A 26,359-nucleotide genomic window follows, 5' to 3' on the forward strand; every position below is an offset into this window, starting at 1 on the left:
TCTCCGAATGCCACTGCTTTCCTCCTGGATCAGATGTACGCTAGTAATGATGTTGTATTTGCAAGGGAAAAGTACGGCAAGCTTTGGACAGACTGATAGCTAGCGAATTATACCGCTACTACTACATTACCACTACGCCACCACCAGCAATGCAAAATCGATGCTGCGCAAACACCAATACAACCACCTCTTTTGGTCAGCCACTAAACACACCAATCTTCGAAATTTCACTCCAGACTTCCTATGTAAAGCGATCATCTCAGACGGTTTATTATACCTATCATTAGACGTTTCATCTAATATACTACCGAAATTTAATTCGGAGCACTGACCCATTTCAGGTGATCTGTATGATAACTTCCTATCTTGCTAAAACTAAAACATATATGTAGTAGTGTTCCAGTCTTACTATCACTGAACTAGTGAAAAAATGAATACAAGCGGTCTGATCACAGGAATACAGCCAAAAACAATGAAGTACCTTATTAAGACTTACATTAATTTTATTTAAGCGCAGCACAAGTATTGAACAATATAATAGTACGTAGCAATAAAAATCTTATTTAAAGCCAGTTATACACAAAATAAGAGAACATTAGAAGAAATCAACTGCGGATGGTCGGATTTTTTTCATAGCATCAGTACTTGACTGTCCGAAACTGAGCAAATTATCAGTTATGGATGAATTAGCACTTGCATGACTGATAACGCCTTCTATATTTCTCCTTGGTGTTTTTCTTAATAGCTGTGAACCTGGAGTACCAGTCGAAGATATGGAATGTGATGTCCTAAAATGATAATCTAAATTAATAACAACTCAGGCACACAGGAATTTCATTTCATATGGAAGTACACTGTACATCCGAAAACCGACAGATTTATTTAGTATCTATGATAGACTGTCATTCACAATCTCAGCTCTCAAAAAGAAACATCGAACGCATTAAACAAATAAATCCAAATGTTGCCAAATCTGAAATACAGTAACTGTCCACTTACTCATATTTTTTACTTTTGGAGAAGTTGAATGAGTTTTCAGAAACAGATCACACTAACACAAACCAACATTACGTTCAATTCATCTAAAAACTCTATTCTACCAAATTATTTGCAGAATATTTAGATATATGTTGAACTAAACGTAAACCAAGATGATTATCATCATGCCTGTAGCTAAAATGAATTGTCTTTACTGAACAGACTAGTACAATCAACTTTTTAAAACTTGACAGCTTACCTCGACCGTGAAGGTGTGCAGTTGAAACTCATTTTTAATTCCCTATCCGAACTCAGTCGAATTCCAAGTCCATGCGCCGCAAGACGTCTTGCAGCAGGAGACATCGTAGTAAGCTTTTCAGAAGTACGAATAGAACCGAAGCTGGGTGTTTTCCTAAAATTATCAGATATCACACTTTCTGAACGAAAACAGCATTGGAGGTCTAGAACAACTGATCGCTGTTTATAATTAAGTTGTTTATTTAGGGTTACTCAAAAACAGTGCACGTTATATATATGTATATATATATATACTTTATAACAACACAAGTAACTATTACAGTAATGCCGACAGTAAAGGATCATGCTGGAATGATAAATGAAATAAACAAAAAACCTACGCGTGATGTTTTTCCACTTGTCGTATAGCAATTTTCCGTTTGTCATGGTAACGTTTCGCAATTGTTTCAGCTATACTTTGAGCTATTTTTTCCCTAACAGGTACTTCGGGAATCTAGAAATGTCATCTCAAGAAGCGCATCGCGATAATAATTAATACATATTATGAAAAAATCCGATAACTTACCTTAAAAGCGGGGGCTGAAGTTGGAGTAGCCATATCTGAAGCATCAAGTCGAAATGGTGTCCCTTCGATTTCACCCCATGTCATAAATGGTGATTCGTCGACACCTCAAATCAGGTGTTTCAGAATAAAATAAATAGCTGAATGCATAGGACTTCATTTGTTCACGTTCTGTATGTATAATACAAAAAAAAAACCTTATTTGCATCTAATTTTCATTATTGTGAGTGAAATAAAGTTGAAACGGAAAATAAAATATAACATTCTGTCCACAGCGAAAACTCAAAAATCGTTCAGTGATATTAAAAGAAAAAAGTATATGAGAACTTCATTATTTTTTCTTCCTTAAGTTGTAATCTTTATCTTTGGAGATCACAGTGCAAGGAAAATAATCCAAATCAAAGGTATATAAGCATTTTTTTAATGTTACAGCATTCGAAACGGAGACCAAAAAAACCACACAAAGATTACCTGGAGTTAGTAATGGGGTAGCAATTAGTTCCACTATACCCGTCTTAGAACCCGCTTCACGCCCTGTTATATCCACCTTCCCTGCATTCATTACCGTCTGTTGAAGCATTCCCTTAACTGCAGTGACCTGTAATCAGTCATTCACTATTTAATTTAGAGATAGTTGGCTAAAAATGGTTCCAACAAGAAAAAAAAACCTGTCTTTTCTCCTTGTTGACTTCTTCTGAAAAACGAGTAGCGATTTTGTTTATGATTCTTTGATTTGCTTTCTGTCTTTGAAGATGTTCCTCCAGTGTTAACGGTGCCTCTTCAGGGTGGAAATGCACAATATTTCGCGCCTTATAAGACCAGTTATCAAGTTCTTTAGGCTTTGCTAAAACGATTCGCAATAAATAATATAGAAATAACACTGAACAATACTCAAAGCTATGTCAACTTAAGTACTAATATCAATTTCTTTTTTTTTTAAAGCGGAAAAAAGGTTAACATGACACTGAAACACATCTCCAAATTTTATTATTCTTTATCAAAATAGATTAAATTTACTACTGTCAAGATGACGCCAAAAACGTTGATTATGGACCCATGCATATAAAAATTAAATACCTGAGGCAGCTCCAGCAGCCAAAGAGATCATGATTTGTTCATCAGCAGCCTTCATTAATTCATTTCCTCGGGTAATCAATTCTTGGTTATGCTTCTTTTCTGCTTCATACATCCACGCGTTACGGATCTGTTCTTTTTTTTTATGTAACAGTGCAAGCTCTTCGAATGATGCATTATCCTCAGAGGTGAACTTATTTAAATAAGTATCAACCGTAAGATTTTCATCTTTCTTTTTCTTCTAAAAATAAATGCTGTTGTAAAAATAATAAGAAAATACTAAACCATGTTGCTAATTTGCAAACACATAATACATTGAATGTTAATTGAAATATTAATGTATAACTTAATATTTCCCAGTAGCTTTTTCAATAAGCTAAAATTTTCACTGTCCATCGATGTAAGACTCAAGATACAATTCGTTTTTCTCGCAGCTGTTGTTGAAAGTGAACGTATTGTGTTTCCGATAAGCAACTCATTACTGAAATCAGACCTTTGCGGGGCTTCCTTTTTCACTTTTCCCAACTCTTGGTTCAGCATAAGAGGCGCTAGGCCCAGGTGTATTGGGATCAAATACAGCCGGGCTAGTAGTTGCAATAATGGGCGAGGTGCGCCGAATAGTACGTTTTGTGCTGTAACGCAGTTGCAACTCACGAATCTTAATTAAATCATTAGCTGCAACTGCATCCAAATATTCCTTCTGAGCCTAAAAGAAAAATGGTACTTTTTATAAATCTGAAAAATCAAACTCCCCAAGTTTTAGTAGCAGTAAACCGTGAGCAGTAAACCCTTCTAATAAATGATCAAAAAAACTACATACTTTCAATTTCGGCAGTTCAGGGAAGTAATCCCTCACAATAATTTCTTGAAGACGTCCAAGGTACTTTTCTTCTGGCAATACAACACGAACTTCTTTCCCTGTCTCCAACTTTTTTGCTCCCAGAACTACTACCTGCAAAATCAGTTATCGAATTCTTTAATTGTTATTGACATTCCTTGCAACTGGAAATTTAATTTATTAAAATAAGCCATATTTTCCAATGAAATACCAATAAAATGCTTGATCATGAGGACTATCAAAAGTTGTCATCCAAGCTACTTTTGAGATAGTGGGAAGAAAAGCATTGAAATGAATAGCCAGCAAGTTCTGCAACATAACTGATAAACTAATGGAACGAAATGTACTTTTGAGCCCTGCAACTTCTCGGCTGACACAGATACTGCTCTGTCAACATCATCAAAAGATGTTGGTGTCCCGAACTCCGGGGTAGCCATTCCTGTGACTACCTATAACAGCAAACCATTCTCAACGGATGATAACTTCTAATAAGCCACAATGAAATTTCTTTATTCTCATGAGAGCTGAGTTCATTGTAGCAGCACCAACTTCGCTTTCGCTGTATGAATTTATCATTTCTAAAAGAAATAATGGAGAAGTGCTACTCAAAAGAATACTGTAATACATTTCGAAAACAACTGCACCATAAACTTGTTTACTTCTTCATCTGTTTGCAGAGATGAACAAATATTTGTGTGAATAAACGATAGATCTGTGCAGAAGATTTCTTTTTTTCCTTTCTGAGTTTCTCACAATGATTTAAAGTATTAGCGTCGTTTAGGAAAGCAGGAAAACGACATAAAATGAAGAAGTGAATGTCACTTCTTATTGATTTCGAGCATTTGATAATGATAGTATGGAAATGATAGTGGGAAATAAGTTAATGCAAATTTCGAACAGAAATTAGTAGTGATACAGCAAGATTATTCTTTATTCACGTAAGCAGAATTCTGCTTAACACAAACAGTACTTAAAGCAATAGTCATGAAAATGTGAGTCTAAAGGTGAGTGAACTCGTTGAAATACTCGATAGTGACAAATGAAATCCTGTTCAAATTTGGTTAGTGCTAATGTTGGTGACAAATGTTTTGTTCGTATGATAAAAGTCAGTATTTTCAAAATTTACACACCGATTTCTTACTCAAATAAGGTGCATAGGATTTATTCGTGTTGTAGAAGTGAGAGATTTGAAATGAAAAAGAAATATTTGCACAACAGGCAGCGACGTGCTTCGCATTTTGGATAAATATAAGCGTTACCAGGTGTTTTCCATCGATATTTACGCTATTTTGCTGGTTTTTTAAATGATTACTACAATAAAACGTATGCAGTGATATGCCACTGTTCATATTGTCACAAACGTTTTATTGAATGTTTGAAAAACTCAGTTTATAATCTCTTCTAGACGAGTGACTTAAACAATTATTCTTTGATTATGTGGTGATATATCAAATTTTTGAGAAGGGAATTGAATAATTATTTTATTGATTGCTTAAATTAATTTGTTCTAGGAAACGAAAATATATATGGTTACATCATATAATTTAGACATTTCCACTGCATCCGTATTTGCATTCCTCAAACTGCTATTTCGTTGGAAGGCCAGTATATGGAAAATTGTCTTGAAAGAATTATTTATTTGGACAATTTTATATTTACTTGTCACTTGCTACTATAAATCGGGATGGTTCATGAGTCAACAAGTAAAAAGGTCTCCTTTTTCCAATTTTCTAATCACGTATGTAAAGTATGGAATAATTTGAAGAGCTTTCCTTTACTTCATCACTAATTACAGTTCATCATTTCTTTATGTTTCCTTTTTTTTGGCTAAATAAAGTGAACTATTAATGTAGCATCAAAATTACCACTTAGCGATCTCTGATAGTGAACAATCATGCTGCACTTTTCAGATTGATTATGTACTTGAGAATAAGTTTCGGTACTAACTAATCCAATATATTACTTAGTGATTAGAAGTGAGATATGAAATAGCCAAATATTCCTATTGATTCAATATTAAATATTTATTCAAAGTAGAGATATTCTAGCGTATTTGAACGAACTGCAATATACTTCGGGAAATATTTGAATCGTAGTAACCTCATATTTATCTTGGGCTTTTTCGTCTCGTCTGTCGCCACTCGATGGAATGTTTTACTCCAAAATATAGGTTTCATAGAAAGGTTTGTACTCCCACCGCATGCTTCTATTTCTTTAGAATTATCTGGCAAGAAACATGAGCATGTTAATCCCTGAGTTTTAATTTTATGTTAGTTTCCTCTCTTCCGTATTGTTTGGTGATTCACTTCCATTACTGAATAAAAATCTAGTTTGGCGCTATTCGTCAGTAGCTGCGTGCAGGGTGACGATGAAGAATCTCGAATGTGTCGTCGAACTATTGTACGGAATGCTTGTTTGGCACAGTGTTTAGTACTTCGAAATATCAGCGTACGCATTCGGAAGCGCTTTCCTACAATGAGTACTTTGGTGGAAGCAGGTATTTCTTTACTAGATTTTTTCTGCTCTGTTGGCCTTACGTTTCATACCCTTACGTCCGCAGTCCAGAACTGGTTAAGAAAAACTTTGTAGGATTTATGACGAAGAAAGAACTGGAAAAATTTGAAAGTTTTGAAATACCATACGACAAGTACTGGCTACCAATAACTTGGTCAATGACGCACGTGTTGGACGCTAGAAAGAGTGGCAAAGTGATAAATGATTTGGAAATGAGCAAACTTGTCGACGTTAGTATTACTTTATACTTCTGTTTTCAAAGAATGAATTTTGTTGAACTTTCTGTTCTTTCAGGAACTGAGAGCCTTCAAAAATTGCCTACAAACACTGACAAATTACGACTGGGTGCCTTTACCTTTGGTTTATCCACAGGTATTCTAACAGATTTATATCTTTATATCCATAATCATATATCATAAATAATAAGTTTTAAAAAAAAACAGTAATTGTGAAATGAAATCAAATTGGATTGAGGATTTAACCAGACATTATGCTCTAGAATGTCATCTAGAAAGCTTGATCCTATCATCAGACTATTTTTTTGCAAACCATCTTCTAGCTATCGACAGATTAAACACTTATCCTTCATGCAGTATGCCAACATTTCGTCGGTTAGAATTCTAATAATACGGCATCTTAATATACTCATTTTAATACTACTTGACTGTACTGTAATCTTTATGTAAGATAAGAAATTATGTAGGCTTTGTGAATACGTTGAAGTGATAGACGTTGAAAATTTCCAGGTAATAACTATTTCTGTTTACTTCTATTTTATTGTATGCCTCTTTGCAAGACAACATTTCCTACCAGTTGTTAAGAACGACCTCGAATTTCACGTATGTCACAATCATTTATTTTCATGGACATACGCCATCGCATCTTTGACATATAAATTTTTCTATCTTTTGGTTTCTTCGAATTTTCTCACTAAATAGCAGCTAAAGATTAAAAGGATGATAAAATTTGTAGGAGGGCTAAGTCTAAATTTTAATGAATTTTAATTTCGGGTTTATGCAGTGTAAAATTTGCAATTTCTATTCACGTAGGGAAAAACAATAAAGAGTATATTGGTGCTGTTGTTTATAGTTCGATACTGTGTTACCTGTGATGACGATGGTCGAGTTTTTATTTTATGTGGGATGGATGAAAGTAGCAATGAATTTACTCAATTCATTTGGTGAAGATGACGACGATTTAGACTGTAGCTTTTTCATTGACAAGAATCTCGCTGTGTGTTTCTGAAATTTTCATTATTAAGATGCATAATTAGAAATATAGAGTTACATATACAAGATTCACGCTTGATAACTGTTTTCAAAAAGTAGCAATAGTTAGTAGTATTATTATTGAGGCAATGTAGGGCACGCAAAGTCTCGAAAGCTATATAAATGAGTTAAAAAAAAAAAAAAAACAAAAACAAAAATTACATTGTACATTGGTTTTCGGAAGAGTGATTCTTCCGAATGACTTATTAAAGTGTATAACAGTGACACTAAAGTAATTGGCGGAATGGATGTTGGCATCCACGTAATGCATTGATGTTTAACATTTCACCATAGAGCGATTCAAGGTTTAAAGTTTCATGAATTGTTTTTCAGACTGGTCTATACATCGTCGACATATACCGCAATGTCGTACCGAACTTACATGATAGCTTTTCGGCATCTTTTGAAAAGTCATGATTTGATTTGAAAGTGATAAAAATGAATAGAATCTGCGTTTCTCAAAAAATTGCAATTTCATTATTAGTGTTCATATGGTATGGTCAAAATTAAAATAAAATTATCTAAATCCAAGTATCAATAGTTGACACCTGCCGTAGAAGTTATTAAAATTTATTAACTGAAGTTTATGTGGAGGATAGCCATAACGATATATATGCAGGCACAAGAATTATCCATGTTTTTAATGCACTTCCTGATTTTTGATTTATGGGATATTTCAACAGCTGGTATAGGTAATTGATATGGGTTTGAGATAGTGTAAAATTATCGATTCATGATGGAATCAATGTGTTGCATGGAAATATTTATTGTGTGTAGCAGTATTCTTAGTAGTCCGAACTTATCATTCTCATTTATAAAATTGCTGTTCCAAAGCGGGAAATAATAGATTCTTTTGTTATACGATCTGCATTACTCCGCTATATGTCATATTTGCTGGAATGGAATACTTTTTCTAGAAGTTTTAAAGCTAAGAAAAAATAAAATTCGATCATTTTTAGGAAGTTCCACATCTTGAGCTATTAGAACTGCTGTTTGGAGTACACTTCTCATTGATTCACTGCAGTGAATCTGCCATCTTTTTATTTTGTGAAAGCTTACCGAACTTACCGAACTCTCTGAACACCTTACCGAACTTAAGTGGAGCATGAATCTAACAGGCATTCATTCTTCTGCCGTTTCACAAGTGACACTCCTTACTGCGCATGAGGAAATTCAAGCTATAGAAAGTGGACTACAGTGTAAGCTAAAATAGCTTTCTGAAATTAATTCCTGGTGATGTCTCAATTTTGCTCTTTTTCCATTCCAAAATGACAATTTCCAGTTCTGCCGAAGAAAGCTACATTATACTACAATATGCAAGTAATGTTTTAGTATTATCTATTTTTCTCAGTCAAGTTCAAGCAGTAATATATGCATAATTTAAAAAAAGAAAATTCCTCCGTGTTTCTCATCTTAAATGGCTTTATGGAATATGATCATTAAATAAATCCCAGAAATGAGCAACCAATGAATACAAGCAGCCGTATCATAAATATAAAAAGAAGACGAACTATGATAGTAACGATGGGTAAATCTGATAATTACAGCATTATTAGTACTTTGGAAGATTTCGAAATCAGATTGGAGAACCATGTCCAGGTTAAAAGATATTCGATTTGTCATATGGCAATAAAATTGCGTGAAGATAAAGAGTTATCCGGTCCTTGCACTTCTGACCAGTGCAAGTATCATCTGAAACCTGCAATCAAGAAATATGATCACTACAAAGACTTTTAATTGAAAGCAAACTACTACCACAAATGCATTACCGCCGTCTTTATCCTCTCCGAAATATCAAAAACATTTTATTCCTAACAAAAAAGAGAGAGAGAAAAAAAAACTGCGTTTTATTCCCAAACACAGTACTAAACACCATAACTAGAAATTATAAAGCTTTGTTGATGATTGATGATGAACAATAAATTTAATGAAACCGTGGAAATAAAATACGAGTCTAATAAACACCGCAGCAAAACCTTTCCATATATTTCTTTTCTGCTACAAAATTTCCTACCATATTATCAAATCTTTTAGACAAATATATAGTTTCCAAAGCAATAATTCGATATCAGTAATATTAATTGGGAAATTATAATCATATAGAAGCTCTACTTAGCGTCTCTGGATAAACATCACATTTATCTTATGTAAGCAAATCCTCATTGTACAACCACAGTTCTTAGCACAGCTTTCAGCATTGCATTTGAAATGCATACAAAATGAAGAAATTTACTAGAAATATTTCGAAAATAATTCACATTGGTTAAGAAATATATGCTAAATGTTAATTGTATAAGACAGATGTTATTAGTGTTTTTTCTAAATATTTTGCATATAAAATAATTCGCGAGAATACGAAAAGTTCACTTCCTGATTTTGCAACTTCTCGAAATATGTTAACATAGCAGGCGGTTTCCTCAATACAAAAACTTTAGAAATCTTTGGTCAGATGTACCACAAATTATGGGTCACAATTAAGAATTGCTTATTACATGATAACTTTTCCTCCATAATAGCTTGAAGAAAGAGATGTATGCTAAATTTTGCAAATTTACCAGCCGACGATTGATTTTCAGAGATCGGTAAGGCATCAGGCTATGCCGTGAGAGCTTCTTCCAAAAATTTTCACCAACAATATGGATACCATTGTCATTTCTAGAAAGTTGTTGCTAGTTCCTTTTACGTAAACATAGGAAGGTGACATCCAAGTTATAATTTTTCACTGATAGCTTTGCAATCATCCCTTTTAGAAAAAAAGAATTGGCGCGTGAGGGAAAGCAAATAACTATGTGAAATTGGTTAATAACCATGTAAAGAAAATTAACCATATAAAATTCACTAATATGAATAAGTTCTATGTTCAATTGGGCTAACGATATGTGGCGTGGATAATATATTGTTTTAAATATATGGAGTAAGAGGTTAGCTGAAATTGAATTTCTATTAAGTCAGCAGCAAAATAAAATTTGTTTTGTTTATTAAATTAAAAACTGGAATTGGCGCGATCAGCATTTTATTGTATCCTTGTAAATCCAGGATGTTCTAAAACCAAAGCATTATAAGTTAAGCAGAAAATTTCTTTCACTGATTACTTAGATTTTACTGAGCAGTCGATTATTCATTCTTCTTGCACATATTTGTATTATATGCTTCAAATAGAGATCATTTTTACAGGACGGAAGAAAGATGGAGAATTGAAGAGGAGTGATTTGACATGAAACGCTAATTGTATCGTAAATCTGTTTTTTCATTCATCTCTTTCACATGTTCATTTTCGATTCTCATTAAATGCTGAGCAACTCAGCTTTTAATGAATTTAATGGTATTGAGGTCTTAATTCCAGTGAACCATGAAGAGGCAAATTTCGTGACAGCTAAAACTATTTTAGTGTACCTTTATTAACACAACTTTCAATTGTTTTTTCTAATCTAAAAAATAATTTAATGCTATTCTCTGCTTAAATAATGTCTTGGCACTCATCGTTGTCACAATTAAATCAATATTACCAACTTTCATCAATTTAATTATTGCTAAACTAAATACTTTTACATAAGGAACTTAAAAGTTGCCAAGTGAATTGCTATCGTTGGTGCTGTTGCAATGTCATTGCTACCGATTATACTGATTAATGAAAGATGGATAATTAGTAGCTTTATTTTGGTCGAGAACTCAATACTTTTTGAATTTAGTGAGTAAATTACATTGAAAGAGAAATATATATTTCGTTTGTTTAGTAAAAAAAATAACTTAAAATAGCTTGATTAAAGTATTTTAAATTGATGAACTGTGTAAATGGGGCTATCAAGACTAAGACGAATTTAGTGGCATTTTTATTGAAATGATAACTCTGGGTCTGAGTTACATATGTTCTCGATTTTCGAAGCACTCTTAACTCCTATCATCACAATTTTTATCATTTATCTTTTTATTGTCTAACGAAAATTGAAATGGCTTTTTGATTTCGAATTAAGTGAGATGGACCTTATAATTATTTAGCATTGATATTGCAGTTAGAATTGAAATGTGGAATGAAAAGAAAGAAAGAAAGTGAGAAAAAAAAAGTCTAAGAAAGCAAAAACACATTCTGGAATTATTTTAGATTAGAAAGAAATTTATACGCAAAATATTATGGAGTGATTGAAACAATTTATTTCATTCCTTTTCACTAACCAACCACCGAACTTTTATTTAAAAGTGTTTGAAGTTTAAGACACAAAATTCTATAGCAATTGTTCCAGATGACAACATTCAAATGCTCTTAAAGCCTTGATGAATATATTGATAAATCCACAACAAACAATAAAAGAAGCATTCTGTGATCCAGCAGTTTTACAAGAGGAGGAGAATAAAGAGAGAAGAGAAAGAGTTGGGGAATAAGAGGAGGGAAAAAGAGGGAGAGAGGAGAGATGGAGAGCAGAAGAGGGAAAGGGGAGAGATGGAGAGGACGGGAGAGAGAGGAGAAGGAGTAGGGAAGAGAGGAGGGGAAGAGGAAGGGGGAGACAGAGAATAGGAGGGAGAAAGAGGGAAAGAGGAGAGATGGAGAGGACAGGAGAGGAGAAGAGGGAGGGGGAGAGGTAGAGAGGGCAGGAGAAGAGGAGAGAGGAAGGAGGGGAGAAAGAGGAGGGAGAGAGAAAGGATGGAGAAGTGGGAGAGGAGAGGGGGAGGGAAGGGGAGGAGGAGAGGGGAGCGGAAAATCCAGCTCACCGTTCTCCAGGGGAGCATGTTTGCGATACTGGCAGCAAACAGTGACCGATATCAGAAACTGATCAGATCAAAAATCCCGAACCTTCTATGACTTACTTCCCGCTTTGCAGGTAGAACATAACCACACAAATATCGGTCAGTCTAGAATAGAAACAAATTTCGACGAAATAAACAGATGCTGAACGGAATCGATGATTACGTGAAGTGTAATTCGTGAGACCCACGTGGGTTAGTGGGCAACACTAAGTGATATATATGATATGTGTAACAACAGTAGAAAAGTATTCACAACACTGGATAGAAATTCAAGCACGAAGAAGTGACAAACAAATCTCATAATTTAGAGCCAATCAGTTAGTCATATTTGTCATGGCCATGATAAACTATCTACACAACAGAACTCTCTTCTGGTTCGTATAAATGATATTAGTCATCAATAAAATATGCAAATGCACATGAAATAATCCATGAATTAATCCTCACAAATTGAATGCATTGCGATTAATTGTTCCGGAAATATTCTAGTACAAACATTATATTGTGTCTGTTTTAATGTGACATTTGTTTACTATTGTTTGACAAATAGTAGAATTTGTAAAATTTCATCCCACATTTACGCATTGTATATAATATATCTGAGGAAAATTTTTAAATCTTCAATAGGATTTCAAGCCAAATGATTAACTGAGAATAGCCAAATGATCAACTGAGAGCATATTTTTATGCTTTGTAACGAATATAAGTTGTTATTTTTATGTGTTCAATAAATGATCCTTATTAAGGAAGTTTTTATTTTATTTCTTCATTTACTAATAGTAAAATAGATTTCGGTAAAATCGCTGAAGTAATGAACTGATTGACATTCATCTTACGATATGTTTTTGATTATAATTATCAAAGAAATGAATACTGTTTGATGCATTTTGTTATTATTAGTAACAAATTCATTTTTTTTCCAGTGATATTTTACGCAAGTATAGTATCAATTTCTACGTGACCACAATAGGAAAAAACATGGGAATATGTAGATAAAGTTGATTCAACGGGAGTATGCTCAATTATTTATTTTCAGTTTTTTTTTTTTGAAAATATGAGAATATAATAGTAACATACAAAGAAAGAAACTCTGTTTAATTGCAGCTCACACATTACTCACACGATTTTGTTGAATCACCTGAAAATTCAATATTTCAGCGCATTTAATGTTATAGTATTAAAACGAATACATAATCATAAGTTCACAATAAATGGTGAGGCCACGTAATTATAAGTGATTAGTCTAAAGTATAGAATTATGATATACAACAAAAACATTTATTTTCAAATATTTCTTTTATCTTACAATGTAATAACCAGCACTCTCCCAACATTTAACAGTAGTTGGGCGAGAATCACTAATCATCAAGATTATTCGAGCTAAATAATATAAAGGCTCTGGATGGGATCACCTCAACCAAGTGATGGTGGTCTCAGCATAATCAGTTCCAACCATTAAAAAGCAACAAGAATAACAAAAAACTGAAATTCAAAGCCACTACTTACTTAAAGTATATATAATTGTCTCCCTGCTTGATAAAACTCGGGATTAAAACATAATCAAGTATGGTTTTACGTTTTTGCAATTTAAGCGTAAATGATTTGCCTCACTCATCATCTTCTTCTTCCAAGCCTAACTGGCCATACTTGGATTTTTTGGAAGGCGGTGATGACTGTTCAGAATCGAAAGCTCGTGAAGCAGCAGCCATTGCAAGCACCGCTAATCCATCTTCCGTACTTTCACTACTCGACTGCCTCGAAAGCAAGGCAGCTGAGCGTTTACTGTTGGTTCCCGATGCATTTAGTACATCCCTACAAACACGTGCCTATCAACCGCATTCCAATATTAAATTTACACAATTTTTTTTTTTTGCTATGAGGTTTTCGCTATTTGATACATAAGAGGGTATGACAAAATTTTCATTACAAAAAAGTTGCTAAGAAAATTAGTCATCACGACAAACATTTCAATATTATATAAATATACATAATATTGTACAAGTTCATTCTTATATTTTCATACTGATAGTTTTTGTTCGCAATGGGAATCCAGAATTCATGTTTCTCAGAAGGCATGCCAGTTTCAACAAAGAACGGAATAAGATACCTTTTTCCATTTTTATCAACTGATCCAGTTGTTAAATGTTGTTCAGAACGCAATTTCTGACTGATTGGTGATTCTTCAGCGGTCTGCCAAGTAGATGATTCAGACTTACCAATTATTTCTAGAAATTTTCCTTGAAAATTAACCGTAATTACTTAAAAGGTTTCTTATTTTTCAAATAAAGATTTCAAAATAACCAGTTTCATTTATATAGAAATGTTGATGACAAAATATAAAAAGATGCTCTTTCCTCCAATGGAAACTCTAACAGAGCAGTTAGCACCATAGTTTTTCGTAGTTTTTAAATTTTAAAAGCTTTCAATGATAATTATTCAAAATTCGAAAAAATCCTGCTCAGTAGATTGCAATTATAAATCAGCTGCTAATAATTTACCATTAACTTCATCTTCCTTATCCTCAGATGCTTCTAAATCTGCAGCTATACTAGCTACAGCTGCTGCTGTTTCCAGAGTCTCGGCTGTTGATGGTGCCCTCGGTTCAGTTGTTATGCGGGGTCGACAAACCACCGGCCTCGAGATCTCCTGAATAAAACATTAGAATTACAAATGCTTTGCAAGCAGATTTCATTTACAGTAAACGGAAGGAAACAGTAAAATGGGACCTGTCGAAATGTCGGAAGAGGATACGAAGAACGCGATTGAACCCGTGGAGCAGTATAAGACAAAGAATCAATGGCAATAAGCCTCGAGCGTGCATTTCCTATAAATATTTAAGCTATATTTTCCATTGAAAAGGTAGACAACACTGCTAAATATATGCAACTCAGAAAAACGCTTCCAAACTGCCGACTTTGAAAAATCAGTCATACATTAAAAAATTCCGCAAATTTAAACGAAATTACAGCTAAGTATGATACAAAATCAATAATCAAGTGTAAAATACATCAAATAAAATCACCCTCAACAAGATGAGAATAATTTAAATGCTGACCAGCAATAAAAGTCTTAAAATGAAAGTGTTATAGGAAATATTTGGAAGTCAAAATAAATGTGGGAACAAAGAATTCCAAGAAACTAGATCCCACATCAATTCCTGGAAAGAGGGTGAGTAAGAGAGAGAGGGAGAGATGTAGTTCTTAATGTGCTATTGATGAAGCTAAAAGTACATTACACAAAAAGGTTAGACATCGCCGTCTTAACTCATATTCGTTTAATACACGAAAAGAGCTTAAACAATAAAAATGCACGAATCACTTATAAATAAAATCTTATTTGTTAAATGGAGCTATAAAAAGTAATTTAAAAGTAATTGGAGAGCCTAAAAAGTAATTTAAAAGAAACTCACCACTGATGAATTGTCGTTCGTCATGTTGTCGGAAATAGGGGCCAATTCTGGATGTTGCTGCATTCACAGGTCTACAATTGCTCAAATAATTTAGATAATCTATTTTTGTTCCCAAAATTTTAATTTATATTGTAAATAACCTCCTAAAATTTCTCCTACGACTTTTTACACTTTTTTTCAAAAATAATCGGTATATTACTTCTTAGATATTTGAGTCTACTATCGGAAGAATAATAACATGCTAAAGCAGCTTATTATCTCCACATTTTTCCTCTTAACCAATTCAGTCATTGTTAAATTACACTATACTGTCTGGATCCGTTGAAGAATCTGTTTCAGAGACAACATAGCACACGCAAAATAAACATTACCTAAAGTTCTTCATCCTACAATCACTGTTCTTAAAATATTAAGAAAAATTACCGGTTAGAGTAATCCATTGGTAAAACAACATTTGTTGGTGCCCGTCTTATTCTACTATCCAAAGAAATGGTACTGCGGTTGCGCCAGTTCGGTAATGGACGAGAAGCGCCTGTACAAATATATTTAAGACAAACAAAAACAAACATAATTATAAACTAATAACATAGTTGAATGGAAAATCGAGTTTTTTTTTCAACACTTAGATCTAAAATAATGGCTTTAACTTACCTACAGTAGCAATATAGCGTGATGGTAAGCGTACCGGCTGACCAGGGATAGGAGATGTTCCTGTGCGATTTCGCAATACGATCTATAAAATTACATTTTAAGACTAAAGCAGGATAACTTTTTTAAGAACAGAAAAAGTTACTGGTTTTTGTAAGGCAGATCTTGAAGACGCAAATGTTAAATTCATCGATGCTGATGCAAGAGATGCACTGCTTGTTGAACCCAATGATATCATTTCAGGCGCCTCAATAGTCGATCTATTAACTGCTGTATTATAAAAAGTTCTGAAACATAAGGAATGATAGTTCATTATTTGAAAAGTTCAATATGGTTAAAAAGCACTAATATATATGTATCTAATTCTTCCAAAGCATAAGATTTTTCTTTCATATTAATTTAAGTTAAATTTGCCATGTTTACTTCAATTTATTGTGAAAACTGAAAATGATATGTAATAATGAATTTGCATACTGACTAAATGTATAGCAGACTTGCAAACTGATAAGGTAAATGGAAATTTGTTAATGAACCAATTAACAGTTTACATTTTAGCAATCAAGTTTAACAACTTTTGAAAGTTTAAGATCTGCATGAATTTATTATTGGACAGTGTACAAAGATAAAATTTTTTACATGTTAAACAGATATATTTACATTTCTTGATAAGAAAATTCTTAAAATTTTATGAATCTATTTAAAACGAATAGTTAAACTATTAAAATCAGAATTACCTTCTGAATCCAATCTTGGGAGTAAAAGTAGCAGCAGTGGGGGCTGCAATTCTTCTAGAAATTAACTGTGATGCTGATGCTGCTGCTCTGGTCGGTCCACCATTCAAAAGATCCTGTACCATTGATTTCGAAAGCTGTTCTTGTGAACGATATATGGAGGGGCTTAATATATTACCTGCAAAAAAACTCCAGAACACTTAGTTTGGAAGTTTACCTTCAACAAAGATAATCAAAAGAAATAAATAATTAATATAAAATCCGAATTCAGTACACGGCAGAATATGTTTGTAGATGATTCGAAGAAGTTATGACCGCCAAAAAATTAGTTGCTGCAGACGATACTTAACTACTGATTTAAAATTAAATTTAACCAAAACTCACCGCCTAAATAATCTCTGACGTCTGACAGTGAATATCGAGTTCCAGGAGTTCGTCTGGAACATATCAATTTCATTACTTAATAGATTGGCTCAAATATTTTCGATAAATTCAAGTTAGTTCAGAAGCTTTAGCAAAACCAATAAATATGCAAAAATAGTTAAATCCATGAAGTAGACCTTATTTTGGTTTTGGGAAAATTCTCAGTCACAAAGGGTCTAGTTCGAGCACAAGAATAAAGGTCTTCTTCATGCCATGACCTGTGTATTGACACACCATGCTGCAGTAATACGTCTCCAGAGTTTCTGGAACAGAAACAGAGATAGTTGAAATACAATGCAGATTTTACCAAAACTTTGAAAATTTATCTTCGGAAGCTAAAAAAAAGAATGTACGAAGAAAAGGAATCAATCACAGTGAATGGTTAGAGGAAGGTTTATTGTCTTAATATATTACTTCAATTCTTCTTTGCTATTGTTGAGTATTTCAGCTTTGTATAATAAATGTATAACAAAAAAACATGATAAAAAATGAGGAGCAGCAAAAAAATATTTATCAAGCATACAGTACGTAAATAAACAGACCTTAAACAGATCCCTTTAGCTGGTATATTTATTTTTACATCAGTCCCACTTTTCTCTTCTCTTCTTTCATCAATAACAACGAATTTTATTGGTAAGTCCTTATTTTCTTCATCAGTATCTCCTATAAATTATGAGGTAATATTTCTGTTGTACAAGAGAGAAACCAAAGACGAATTTCCTAATGTTACCCGTGTTATAAAAAAAAAATACGAACAAGGGAAAGCAGTGAAATGCATATGTAAAAATATTTAGACAATTAAGCTGAAGATAAAAAAAAAGATTGTTAACCACGCTAACAATGATGACCATAAAAAAAGATATCAATATTACGTACACAATCCATAATCGTCGATTCATGAACATAAAATTAATAATCTTATATTTCAAAGCTTTAATATTAAAGAACAGTCTCAATGTTTGCAAAGTAATCAAAACTTAAGTATTTAAAAAGAAAAATGAATACAGCTAACCTCTAGCATCAGTAGCAATAGAAGGATCTGTTAACGGCTTTGAATCAGACTTCACATCATTCTGAGTGTGGATATTACTCTGGTGACAGAAAAAGGATAAGATGAATCAAAGACTATCTTAATGCTAAGGAATAAAACTTTCTTGTTGAAAGCGATGATTTGAAGCAAAGAAACACATAAATAAAACGAATTCTGACTTCATTGAGAACAAAGTTGAACCAAAAGAAAGTAAATATCGTACCTTTATAAAAAACCACCAAATCTGATGGACAAATAATACTGCATATTACTTCTCAAGAAGTCTTCGAACAAATCGGAGTAAATATCGTACCTGTTCAACAGACAGAGCGCTGCGAATATTCGATGTGTTATTCATTGGAACTACTCCTTGCTGCACAGTAATTGTTTCCCATTGTTCCATAGTATTAGTTGAAGTATGATTTTTTTTAGCTGGAAAATAATCAAAATGACCTAAATTATATTAAAATGGAAAAAAGTATGCCATATAAAAATGGTACTCCGATGGAAAAGATAAAATGTGTACGGAAAGAGCAAAACAATCAATCAGAGAGCTATAAAACATTATACTATATCGCACAATTAATTTTAAATTAAGGATACTAAGGATAAAGGCAAAAAAAAATTCCTTGAGAAAATATAATCTGTTAGAAAACATGTTTAATTAATCTTTGAAACTGTAATTATCATGTCCTTCAAAAAAACGGTAATCAGATAGGATAAAATAAGAGAAAGCTGCAGAGCAGTTTTCTCATATTTTATAGTCCTAGAAACAAAAGAAAAAGTGCGCTAACCAATATGCCTGAAGCAGAAGTTTGATCCATCACCAAAATCTAAACCAAGGGCGCCGCATTCTCTACATGGTGCAAAAAGACGTTGTCGATGATCATCATAAATGTCTTGAATCATAACAATCAGCGCAAATATTTAATTAACAAATGAGTACATACATAAATCAAGTGAGTAATAGATTAAACGAAAAACATAATGTCAGTGCACAGTAATGTAGATGTCAAGCGTATGAAGTACAATTAGTTAACAAACTTACGTGCAACACAGTGATTCATTTTTGGAAGTGTCCAGTTCGAACAATGATGCACTTTCTTTATCCCTAGCTCATTTTCATTCTCATGAGAAATACATTTCAGGTCTTTCCCAAAATCCAAAACTCGCTCGATTTGTTCACATAATTTGCTTAATAGAATTCGAATAATGTGAGAATCGTGCTCTACACTCACTTCGTTTGACTCTTTGCTTATTTCAGAATTTGTTGCAGTGACTGCTTCGTAATATTTGTCATTTGACGGAAGACTGTTCTGAATATCAATTGTTTAGAAAGAGTTGTACTCAAAACCAATGCATATTCAATAATGATCATTCCTAGCCACTAGAAATCCACACAAATAGTTAAGGTATTAGGCAAAACTGATTGGCAATACAGGGAAATCAAATTGCTGGGGAAAATACATCTACAATACTTTCCAAAGATAAAACACGACTTACTTCAGGAATAAGGAAGATACATTGTGCACATTTTATGTCATCTGTTTTAAGATAATCTAATTTGTGTTCTTCAGAACCATCCCACTCAAGCCTTGCTTTCAGCCTTCTTAACATATATTGGTCCTTTGCCGAATGATGCGAGTGGTACCTCCTATTAGCAAGCTGAATCTCCCGTAAGTGACTATCTTCAACTTTTGGTTCCTCTGAAAAGTTTGGTTTGTATTTCATGTACATGTTCATTAATTTAAATAATTTTTTCAAAAATTAATTTTTAGTTCCAAAATACTCCATATAATATTTGTAGGATGAAAATCAGAGAGATTTCTTACAACAAATATAGCGTAATACGTCTTAAGAGCATATGTTCATAAGCTACCTTTCTTTTGATCACCCAAAGCCTTGGCGTACGAAACAGTGAGACGACGGACTTTTTCGGCTATCAATTTCCGCAAATCACGAGTAACAGATAATTTCCGCTCGAGAGCAATTAGTTGACAGCGAACTACTTCTTCATCAGTCCAAACTTCAGCATTCCTGTTTAAAATATCTGTTGTTAAACAGTAAAAAATGTGTAACTACTTTCCCGTAAGAAAGTGAAAAAATTAGGAATTGGATAAAAGATGGAATGAATCCCACTTTTTACTTGAAAAAAAATCCATTTTTTCATTTCTTCTTTTAAGAGATCAATGCAAATTACGCACAGCATTATGGTCGCATTTCATCAAAAAATGCATATTATTAAGTAAACAAACAGCTAACTAAGGAATCATATATTACTTCAGAGGATCTTCATCATCGTCATCCAAAAGAAGATCATTGAACAGATCTTGTTCTGCACAAGCCCAATCTTCTACTGTCATCAGCGTTTCATCATCAGTGCTAAAAAGTTGTTGCTTCTGATTGCCTAATATAATTTTTTGGACTTCAGATGGATATTTTTCATTTTCCTTTTATCAGTGTATCAAATTTAGATTCCTCTGAATCTACATATACAAAATCTCATCCCAAAATCAAGAAAATTGGTAACCACATAGATACAAGAACTCACGTCGTGGATACATCTTTCGCTTTATTGAGCAAAGTTTTTTCAATGCGACGCTGTTCTGCCATAGCATGCTGTGCCAATTGTTGGAAGAAACGAGTATGCTTTAAAAACAATAGGAATAGAAGCTTTTATTTTAAATTGTCACATGTAGTATTTCTGCGTAGAATAATCTAATGTGTACCTAAAATTTCTTCTAAAACTATTTAGTCTTTTAATGCATTGTGTCTTCAGATGGTAATATAGTTGTATTATAGAGGCAAATGAGTTTCTTAGAGAGCTTTATATTAGCAATCGATAGATCATTAAAAATGCCATACCACTTCACAGAAACCTTCAACTGTCAACTCTGAGGATGGCCGATAATTTTTACACGCCAGCTGCGTTCGACGACTAACATATGCGCAGCGTTGCATGCAAATTTCTTTTTCGCTTTCATCATCATCAATCCGGTACTTCCACGCACGTCGACTTAAACGAACCCGCCTATTCCCCTCGCTCGCTTTTTGTTTTATTTTCTAAAATAAATTCTGTCGGATCATTGAAAAGTTTAAAAAGTTGGACATGCATTGACCAACAATTACGATATAACTGTTGAAACTAACAAACAATGTAAAGAGCACAATTTCCAATCATTTACCTTACAGATAGCAGACAATGTGAGATCGTCATGCAATGCATGACCAAATTTCTCATCACCTGTCTTTGTTCCCATCGCTGCAGTGATTCCTGCTAAACAGAATAGTTTACACAGAACCTGTGCACAATGAGCAAAATTAGTTAAGATTCACTTTTGACTGACATATGTATTTACACGGTAAGAAGAAATGAGAAAAAGAAAAAAAATGCACAGAAATCCTCCTAACCTGAATTTCAAAATTCCCCAACTAACAGATAATGGAAATACTGTAATAATTTCTTACTTTTCTTTCAACCCTATTTGCCTCTCCCTCTATTTGTGCACAATAATAATTAGATCAGCACAAAATAAGCAAAGCAGCTTTTGACCACATGGAAACAACTATTAGCATTTCAAATATTTATTTTGGAAATACTTCGTAAGAAAACAGCAACAGATGAAAGCAAAGTTGGACTAATAAACCAAAAAGGACAAAAAAAAAAAAATGTACATCTTTATTAACAGTAAAATAGTAACTCAATTTAAACGTAAAAACATAACTATCCATTTACAGCAGTATCAAATCCTTCTGCGGCTTTAGCCATACCCAGGAATACACACACCTTATGCTGAAGCCAAGTCTGATTACCACCATGTTCGAAAGAGCTACTACAGTTATTATATTTCACAATCAACGCCAATTTTCTATTTTCACCTTCACTTGCATAAACATTAAATCTTATACCAATGCGATGCCGTCGTCTGAATACAATGAAACTGAAAAATAAATCCTGAATAAACTTTATATTCTACTGGAAACACAAATTACAACAAGGCGAATCCGTGATACAAGAGAGCCACATTAATATAAAGAATGGCAAGTGTAAAAATATTTCAATTATTTAATATAAAAAACATAAAAGTATTCCATCGGTATCAAAAAGGATCACATCGGCAAAATAACCAACCCTTCACTTTCGTTAGCAGACTTTTCAAATGTTTCATCCCATTCCATCGCATCATCTCTGTTTGGTAGAGAGAGTTCAATGACAGGTGAGTCGCACTATAAGATATAAACTTAAAACAAACACACCAACAGAGAATTTTTCAAATATTGTGAATTATGAATTATGTCGATTACTTATACACCTTATACGTGTAATATGTCAATAAACTACACTATAAAAATTTGAGACAGGAAACTGCATCATTTACCTTAACATACGATTTATCTTCACTTGTATATGGAACAATTATAATGCGTGCAAGACTTGCGGAGAAATTGGATACAGTAAGAAAAAGTGGACACCACTGATTGCTGATGAGAGCTGCTTGACGTGACAGACGAATATCCGGCACATGATTTCCAGCCAAAACCTACAGAAATTTACAAAGTTATTAGCAAACAGTTTCACGAAAATTACAATAAAACGGCAACTAATTCCGCACATACTCACTAATAACTATCAACTTTAGAATGAAATATTTGACTTAATACCTGGATCTTGAATTTAATCGATGTAGGACTATATTCTCCCTTGCATAAACTGTGGTCGCACTGTTTGCAACGTATTGAATGGCGTCCAACAAGAGGAGTTCTAATCGGCAACAGAGGTCGTCCATTGGCAAGAGGTTGTTTTGCTTCTTGCATCAAAGTTGCAATTCTTCCGATGTCTATGAATGATATAAATAAAAGTTCAGCACAAAAAAAAGGAAAAAAAAAACATTTCAACTTGAACTATCGGGTAGATTTTTTCTAATCAGCGGCATTTTCACTGGCATTTCCTTAGCAACTGTTGCATGACCACTATTACTAAAAAAAGACGGTCAATATTATTAAATGGTGAGAATTTTTTTTGTGAAATATATAAGGAAAATTTAAAGTTAAGAATAAAGCAAAATCGTATCTCAAATAGTGTTTTTCATTTAAGATTAATTTAAACGCTATATGAAATAAACGATAAAAAAATGTAAGAAATATGCAAATATTTCAGCAAATACCTATTTCCTGTTCACTAAAAATATAATCATCCAACGATGGAACATCGTCTGTAGGTTCTAATGTAGGAAGTTTTTTTTCTGTTCGTTCAGCCAACGCTGCCTTTCGGCGGTTGTACATTGTCTGCAGGCCAAAACGATCCGAAAGAACAGTACCAAGATTTGATCTTCTGCAATACGCTACCATCTTTCAAAGTTGTCAGCATTTAAACTGTACAAGAAATAATAATATAAATTAGTGGTATAAGAAACAGCAAGAAATAATAATGGTACTTCCTCACCTTTTAGAATATTTGTGTCGTTCACGATCAGCTCTTTCGATAGCAGCGTAATTTCTCATTCTTTCTAGAAATGCAGACAACAGATACTCATCCTCAAGCTGATATTGTGGCCAAGTTGTGGATGAAGCGGAGTCCGGTATACCCGAATCAGTCGTCGTCCAACGACACGTATTGCATGACAAGTGATAAGTTTCATTAGATGCCCGTATGACAGCACTCACTCCTACAATGCTAATAAATATGCTGAGACAAAGTCTGAACACTGGTTGTAAAAAATATCTAGACTCATTAATTACCGAAGTCTGCGACCAGTATCAAAGTACCCACCACAAATTGGACACTGATAGCAGTTCGAGCACCGATTCCTTTTTTGCCGTGCTTCACCAGTCGATACATTGTCGAGACAAGATGGACAGAATGACGTGTCCATTTCTTGGCATACGCATAATATACACCGTATATTGGAACAGTGTCGACAAAAGTACAAGCGATTCAAACTTTCCCATTCACCGCAACTACACTCATACTTTACCTGATCGATAGAAAACAATGCTGTCATGTTCCTTACTGAAAAAAAACATTATTCCGTTTATTGGTTAATAAAATATATTCAACCATTTCCTTTTATCCGAACTGAAATAGACGGAATGGGCTGTAAATGAATGAAAAAAATTTCGTTTGAAATTATATTGAAATCCTCTTCATTAATGATTCCATCGAAGCAGAGAGAAGTGAAGAAAAGCGAAAAGAGGTAGTGTATTAAACAGGCAGGAACCCGCGTACCGCACAGACCTTACTAATCCCCGCAACACCCCTAAACACCACACTTCTGCTTCCGAGATATTTCTAAGTGACAGCACTTGTTACATTTTATAACACTATTGTGACGGCCTTTGTTTTCTTCCAACCGTCAACGTTAAATCCAGTTGTCATATGGCTTGAATGCTTGTTGTGTGGGATGTTTTGAGGGATTTACATTCAAGGAGACTAGTCTTGGAAAGTAGTTTTTTTCTCCACTGAACACACTTATCCACACAAAAACATTTCAGTAGAGAAGTGTATTAAGAGAGTATTAAGAGAACTGGACCAATATCTGCTCCTGTTAACCATCCTGACAGGTAAGTCCTTCATTTTCGTACCAAAAATATATCTTTCCACATTTTGTGCCATAGATTATTGTCTTTCGCATTTTGCAAAATTCAAAACATCTTAAGTTTACAATTCCAATATCTGAACACTTGTTGCGATATTATCACAGTCTTTAATTGGACGATAGTAACAAAATTTGTGATATTTTAAATTTAAACTTCGATGAGATGAAGCAGCTGACTTATTATAAAGCGAGTATCAATATCTATTCCGAGACCTCCCCATCCCTTGGAAGAAGCTGTTTGTTTTAAATGTTTTTGCTAAACCTTATAAAAGAAACTTATCTAGGGCCCTTTCTTAATCGTTAGAAGATGATTTGCAAAATTTGAATGCTGTGCAACGAGTATTCGATTTACATCATTAATGGAGAAACTCCATCTGCAAACGCTTTCCGGTAACAAAATGTTTATATAAAAGTGGGGTAAGTTGATTAAGTTGTAGTTAAACTTCTTTGTATAGTATTCAGTCTTCATATTACTTTATTTACTAAATAGAAAAAAAAATCACTTTACAAGAAACTCGAATAGAAAAAATCACTTTACAAGAAACTACTTTAATTGATCATTAATTGATCATTTCATGACCTAAGCCAATCGATTTTCAGCAGTCGTTTGGAGAAATTAATAAGTAAGCTTAGTTTTATCTTTTTTATTGCTTGTTTTTTCTCTTTTTTTATTTTTATTGCTCGTTTTTCCAAACAACCTGAATTTTCTTTGCTTCTTTTTGAAGCAATTTATAATAAGCGAGTGAGGTGAACTCACAATAGTCTTGTTTCTGATAATTTAGAATTTTTTTCAGGTAACAGCTTACGTGCTTACATCAGATTCTGGGATAATCTGCAGAAAGAAATTATAGAACAATTAATTTTTACATAGATGTAATAAAATCAGTTCTCTTGACTTTGTTCGTTTAGTATTTCGGTATTCTGTATTCCAGTATTGAGCGTATAAGAGAACATTCAGCAACAGTGATGGAATGGATAACGTTCAATACCAGAAGTATATAACCAGTCTTCACTATTGATTTTTATTTTCCTTTAATTTCGTAATGTCGAAAATTATAAACTTCGTAATAGCTCACAAAACTGAACCTGATTGACTTATTGAATTTTCCAAAGAAAAATCATCGCAAGATTGTGTTTGTGACTAGTTCTTTTCATATATGCTGTAATTTTTAATTTTTGTATGCACTCGTGCTAAATATGTTATACGTCTTCGTTTGAATATAATATGATGAGTCTGATTTGATATGAATGTGAATAATTTTGCTAAATTAACTGCCTAACTTTGATAAA

At 33.4% G+C, this 26,359-nt stretch overlaps 3 protein-coding genes across 7 annotated transcripts; 1 reads left to right on the plus strand and 2 right to left on the minus strand.

The window, feature by feature from the left end:
• Window positions 1-595: 595 nt before the first annotated feature.
• On the minus strand, window positions 596-4,147 carry Bma-ess-2 (Uncharacterized protein; the record flags this gene model as incomplete). Of its 2 annotated transcripts, XM_001900668.2 has the most annotated exons (10): window positions 596-788; window positions 1,238-1,390; window positions 1,617-1,729; window positions 1,802-1,905; window positions 2,270-2,396; window positions 2,467-2,642; window positions 2,876-3,113; window positions 3,366-3,578; window positions 3,693-3,824; window positions 4,058-4,147. In XM_001900668.2, the coding sequence occupies 10 exons, from the start codon at window positions 4,145-4,147 to the stop codon at window positions 596-598; spliced, it is 1,539 nt and encodes a 512-aa protein (XP_001900703.2). The 2 variants fall into 2 exon arrangements, with proteins under 2 accessions (XP_001900703.2, XP_042933155.1); XM_043077221.1 differs by lacking the exons at window positions 2,270-2,396; window positions 2,467-2,642; window positions 2,876-3,113; ... (1 more) ...; window positions 3,693-3,824; window positions 4,058-4,147 and having other exon boundaries at window positions 1,802-1,885.
• Window positions 4,148-5,236: 1,089 nt separating this feature from the next.
• On the plus strand, window positions 5,237-7,909 carry Bm10803 (Uncharacterized protein; the record flags this gene model as incomplete). 2 transcript variants are annotated; one of them, XM_043077222.1, is made up of 8 exons in its annotated part: window positions 5,237-5,421; window positions 5,759-5,893; window positions 6,041-6,207; window positions 6,300-6,454; window positions 6,519-6,596; window positions 6,971-7,063; window positions 7,314-7,457; window positions 7,826-7,909. In XM_043077222.1, the coding sequence occupies 8 exons, from the start codon at window positions 5,237-5,239 to the stop codon at window positions 7,907-7,909; spliced, it is 1,041 nt and encodes a 346-aa protein (XP_042933156.1). The 2 variants fall into 2 exon arrangements, with proteins under 2 accessions (XP_042933156.1, XP_042933157.1); XM_043077223.1 differs by lacking the exon at window positions 6,971-7,063.
• A 5,457-nt stretch (window positions 7,910-13,366) lies between these two features.
• Window positions 13,367-24,475, minus strand: Bma-dnc-4 (Uncharacterized protein; the record flags this gene model as incomplete). Of its 3 annotated transcripts, XM_043077224.1 has the most annotated exons (31): window positions 13,367-13,370; window positions 13,880-14,044; window positions 14,340-14,457; window positions 14,731-14,878; window positions 14,959-15,056; window positions 15,642-15,712; window positions 16,065-16,173; window positions 16,293-16,374; window positions 16,435-16,576; window positions 17,024-17,198; window positions 17,405-17,457; window positions 17,581-17,706; window positions 17,986-18,106; window positions 18,456-18,534; window positions 18,787-18,905; window positions 19,268-19,372; window positions 19,522-19,789; window positions 19,977-20,179; window positions 20,353-20,510; window positions 20,754-20,855; window positions 21,025-21,122; window positions 21,339-21,536; window positions 21,659-21,775; window positions 22,210-22,414; window positions 22,606-22,700; window positions 22,853-23,014; window positions 23,136-23,301; window positions 23,414-23,450; window positions 23,639-23,805; window positions 23,917-24,139; window positions 24,244-24,475. In XM_043077224.1, 31 exons carry the CDS (start codon window positions 24,473-24,475, stop codon window positions 13,367-13,369), a joined length of 4,146 nt encoding a protein of 1,381 aa, XP_042933158.1. The 3 variants fall into 3 exon arrangements, with proteins under 3 accessions (XP_042933158.1, XP_042933159.1, XP_042933160.1); XM_043077225.1 differs by lacking the exon at window positions 23,414-23,450 and having other exon boundaries at window positions 13,844-14,044; window positions 18,456-18,516; window positions 23,136-23,311; XM_043077226.1 differs by lacking the exons at window positions 13,367-13,370; window positions 22,210-22,414; window positions 22,606-22,700; ... (4 more) ...; window positions 23,917-24,139; window positions 24,244-24,475 and having other exon boundaries at window positions 13,840-14,044; window positions 21,659-21,733.
• Between the last annotated feature and the right edge of the window lie 1,884 nt (window positions 24,476-26,359).

This window comes from Brugia malayi (assembly GCF_000002995.4).
Source record: "Brugia malayi strain FR3 genome assembly, contig: Bm_v4_Chr1_scaffold_001, whole genome shotgun sequence".
Classification (NCBI taxonomy): Eukaryota; Metazoa; Nematoda; class Chromadorea; order Rhabditida; family Onchocercidae; genus Brugia; species Brugia malayi.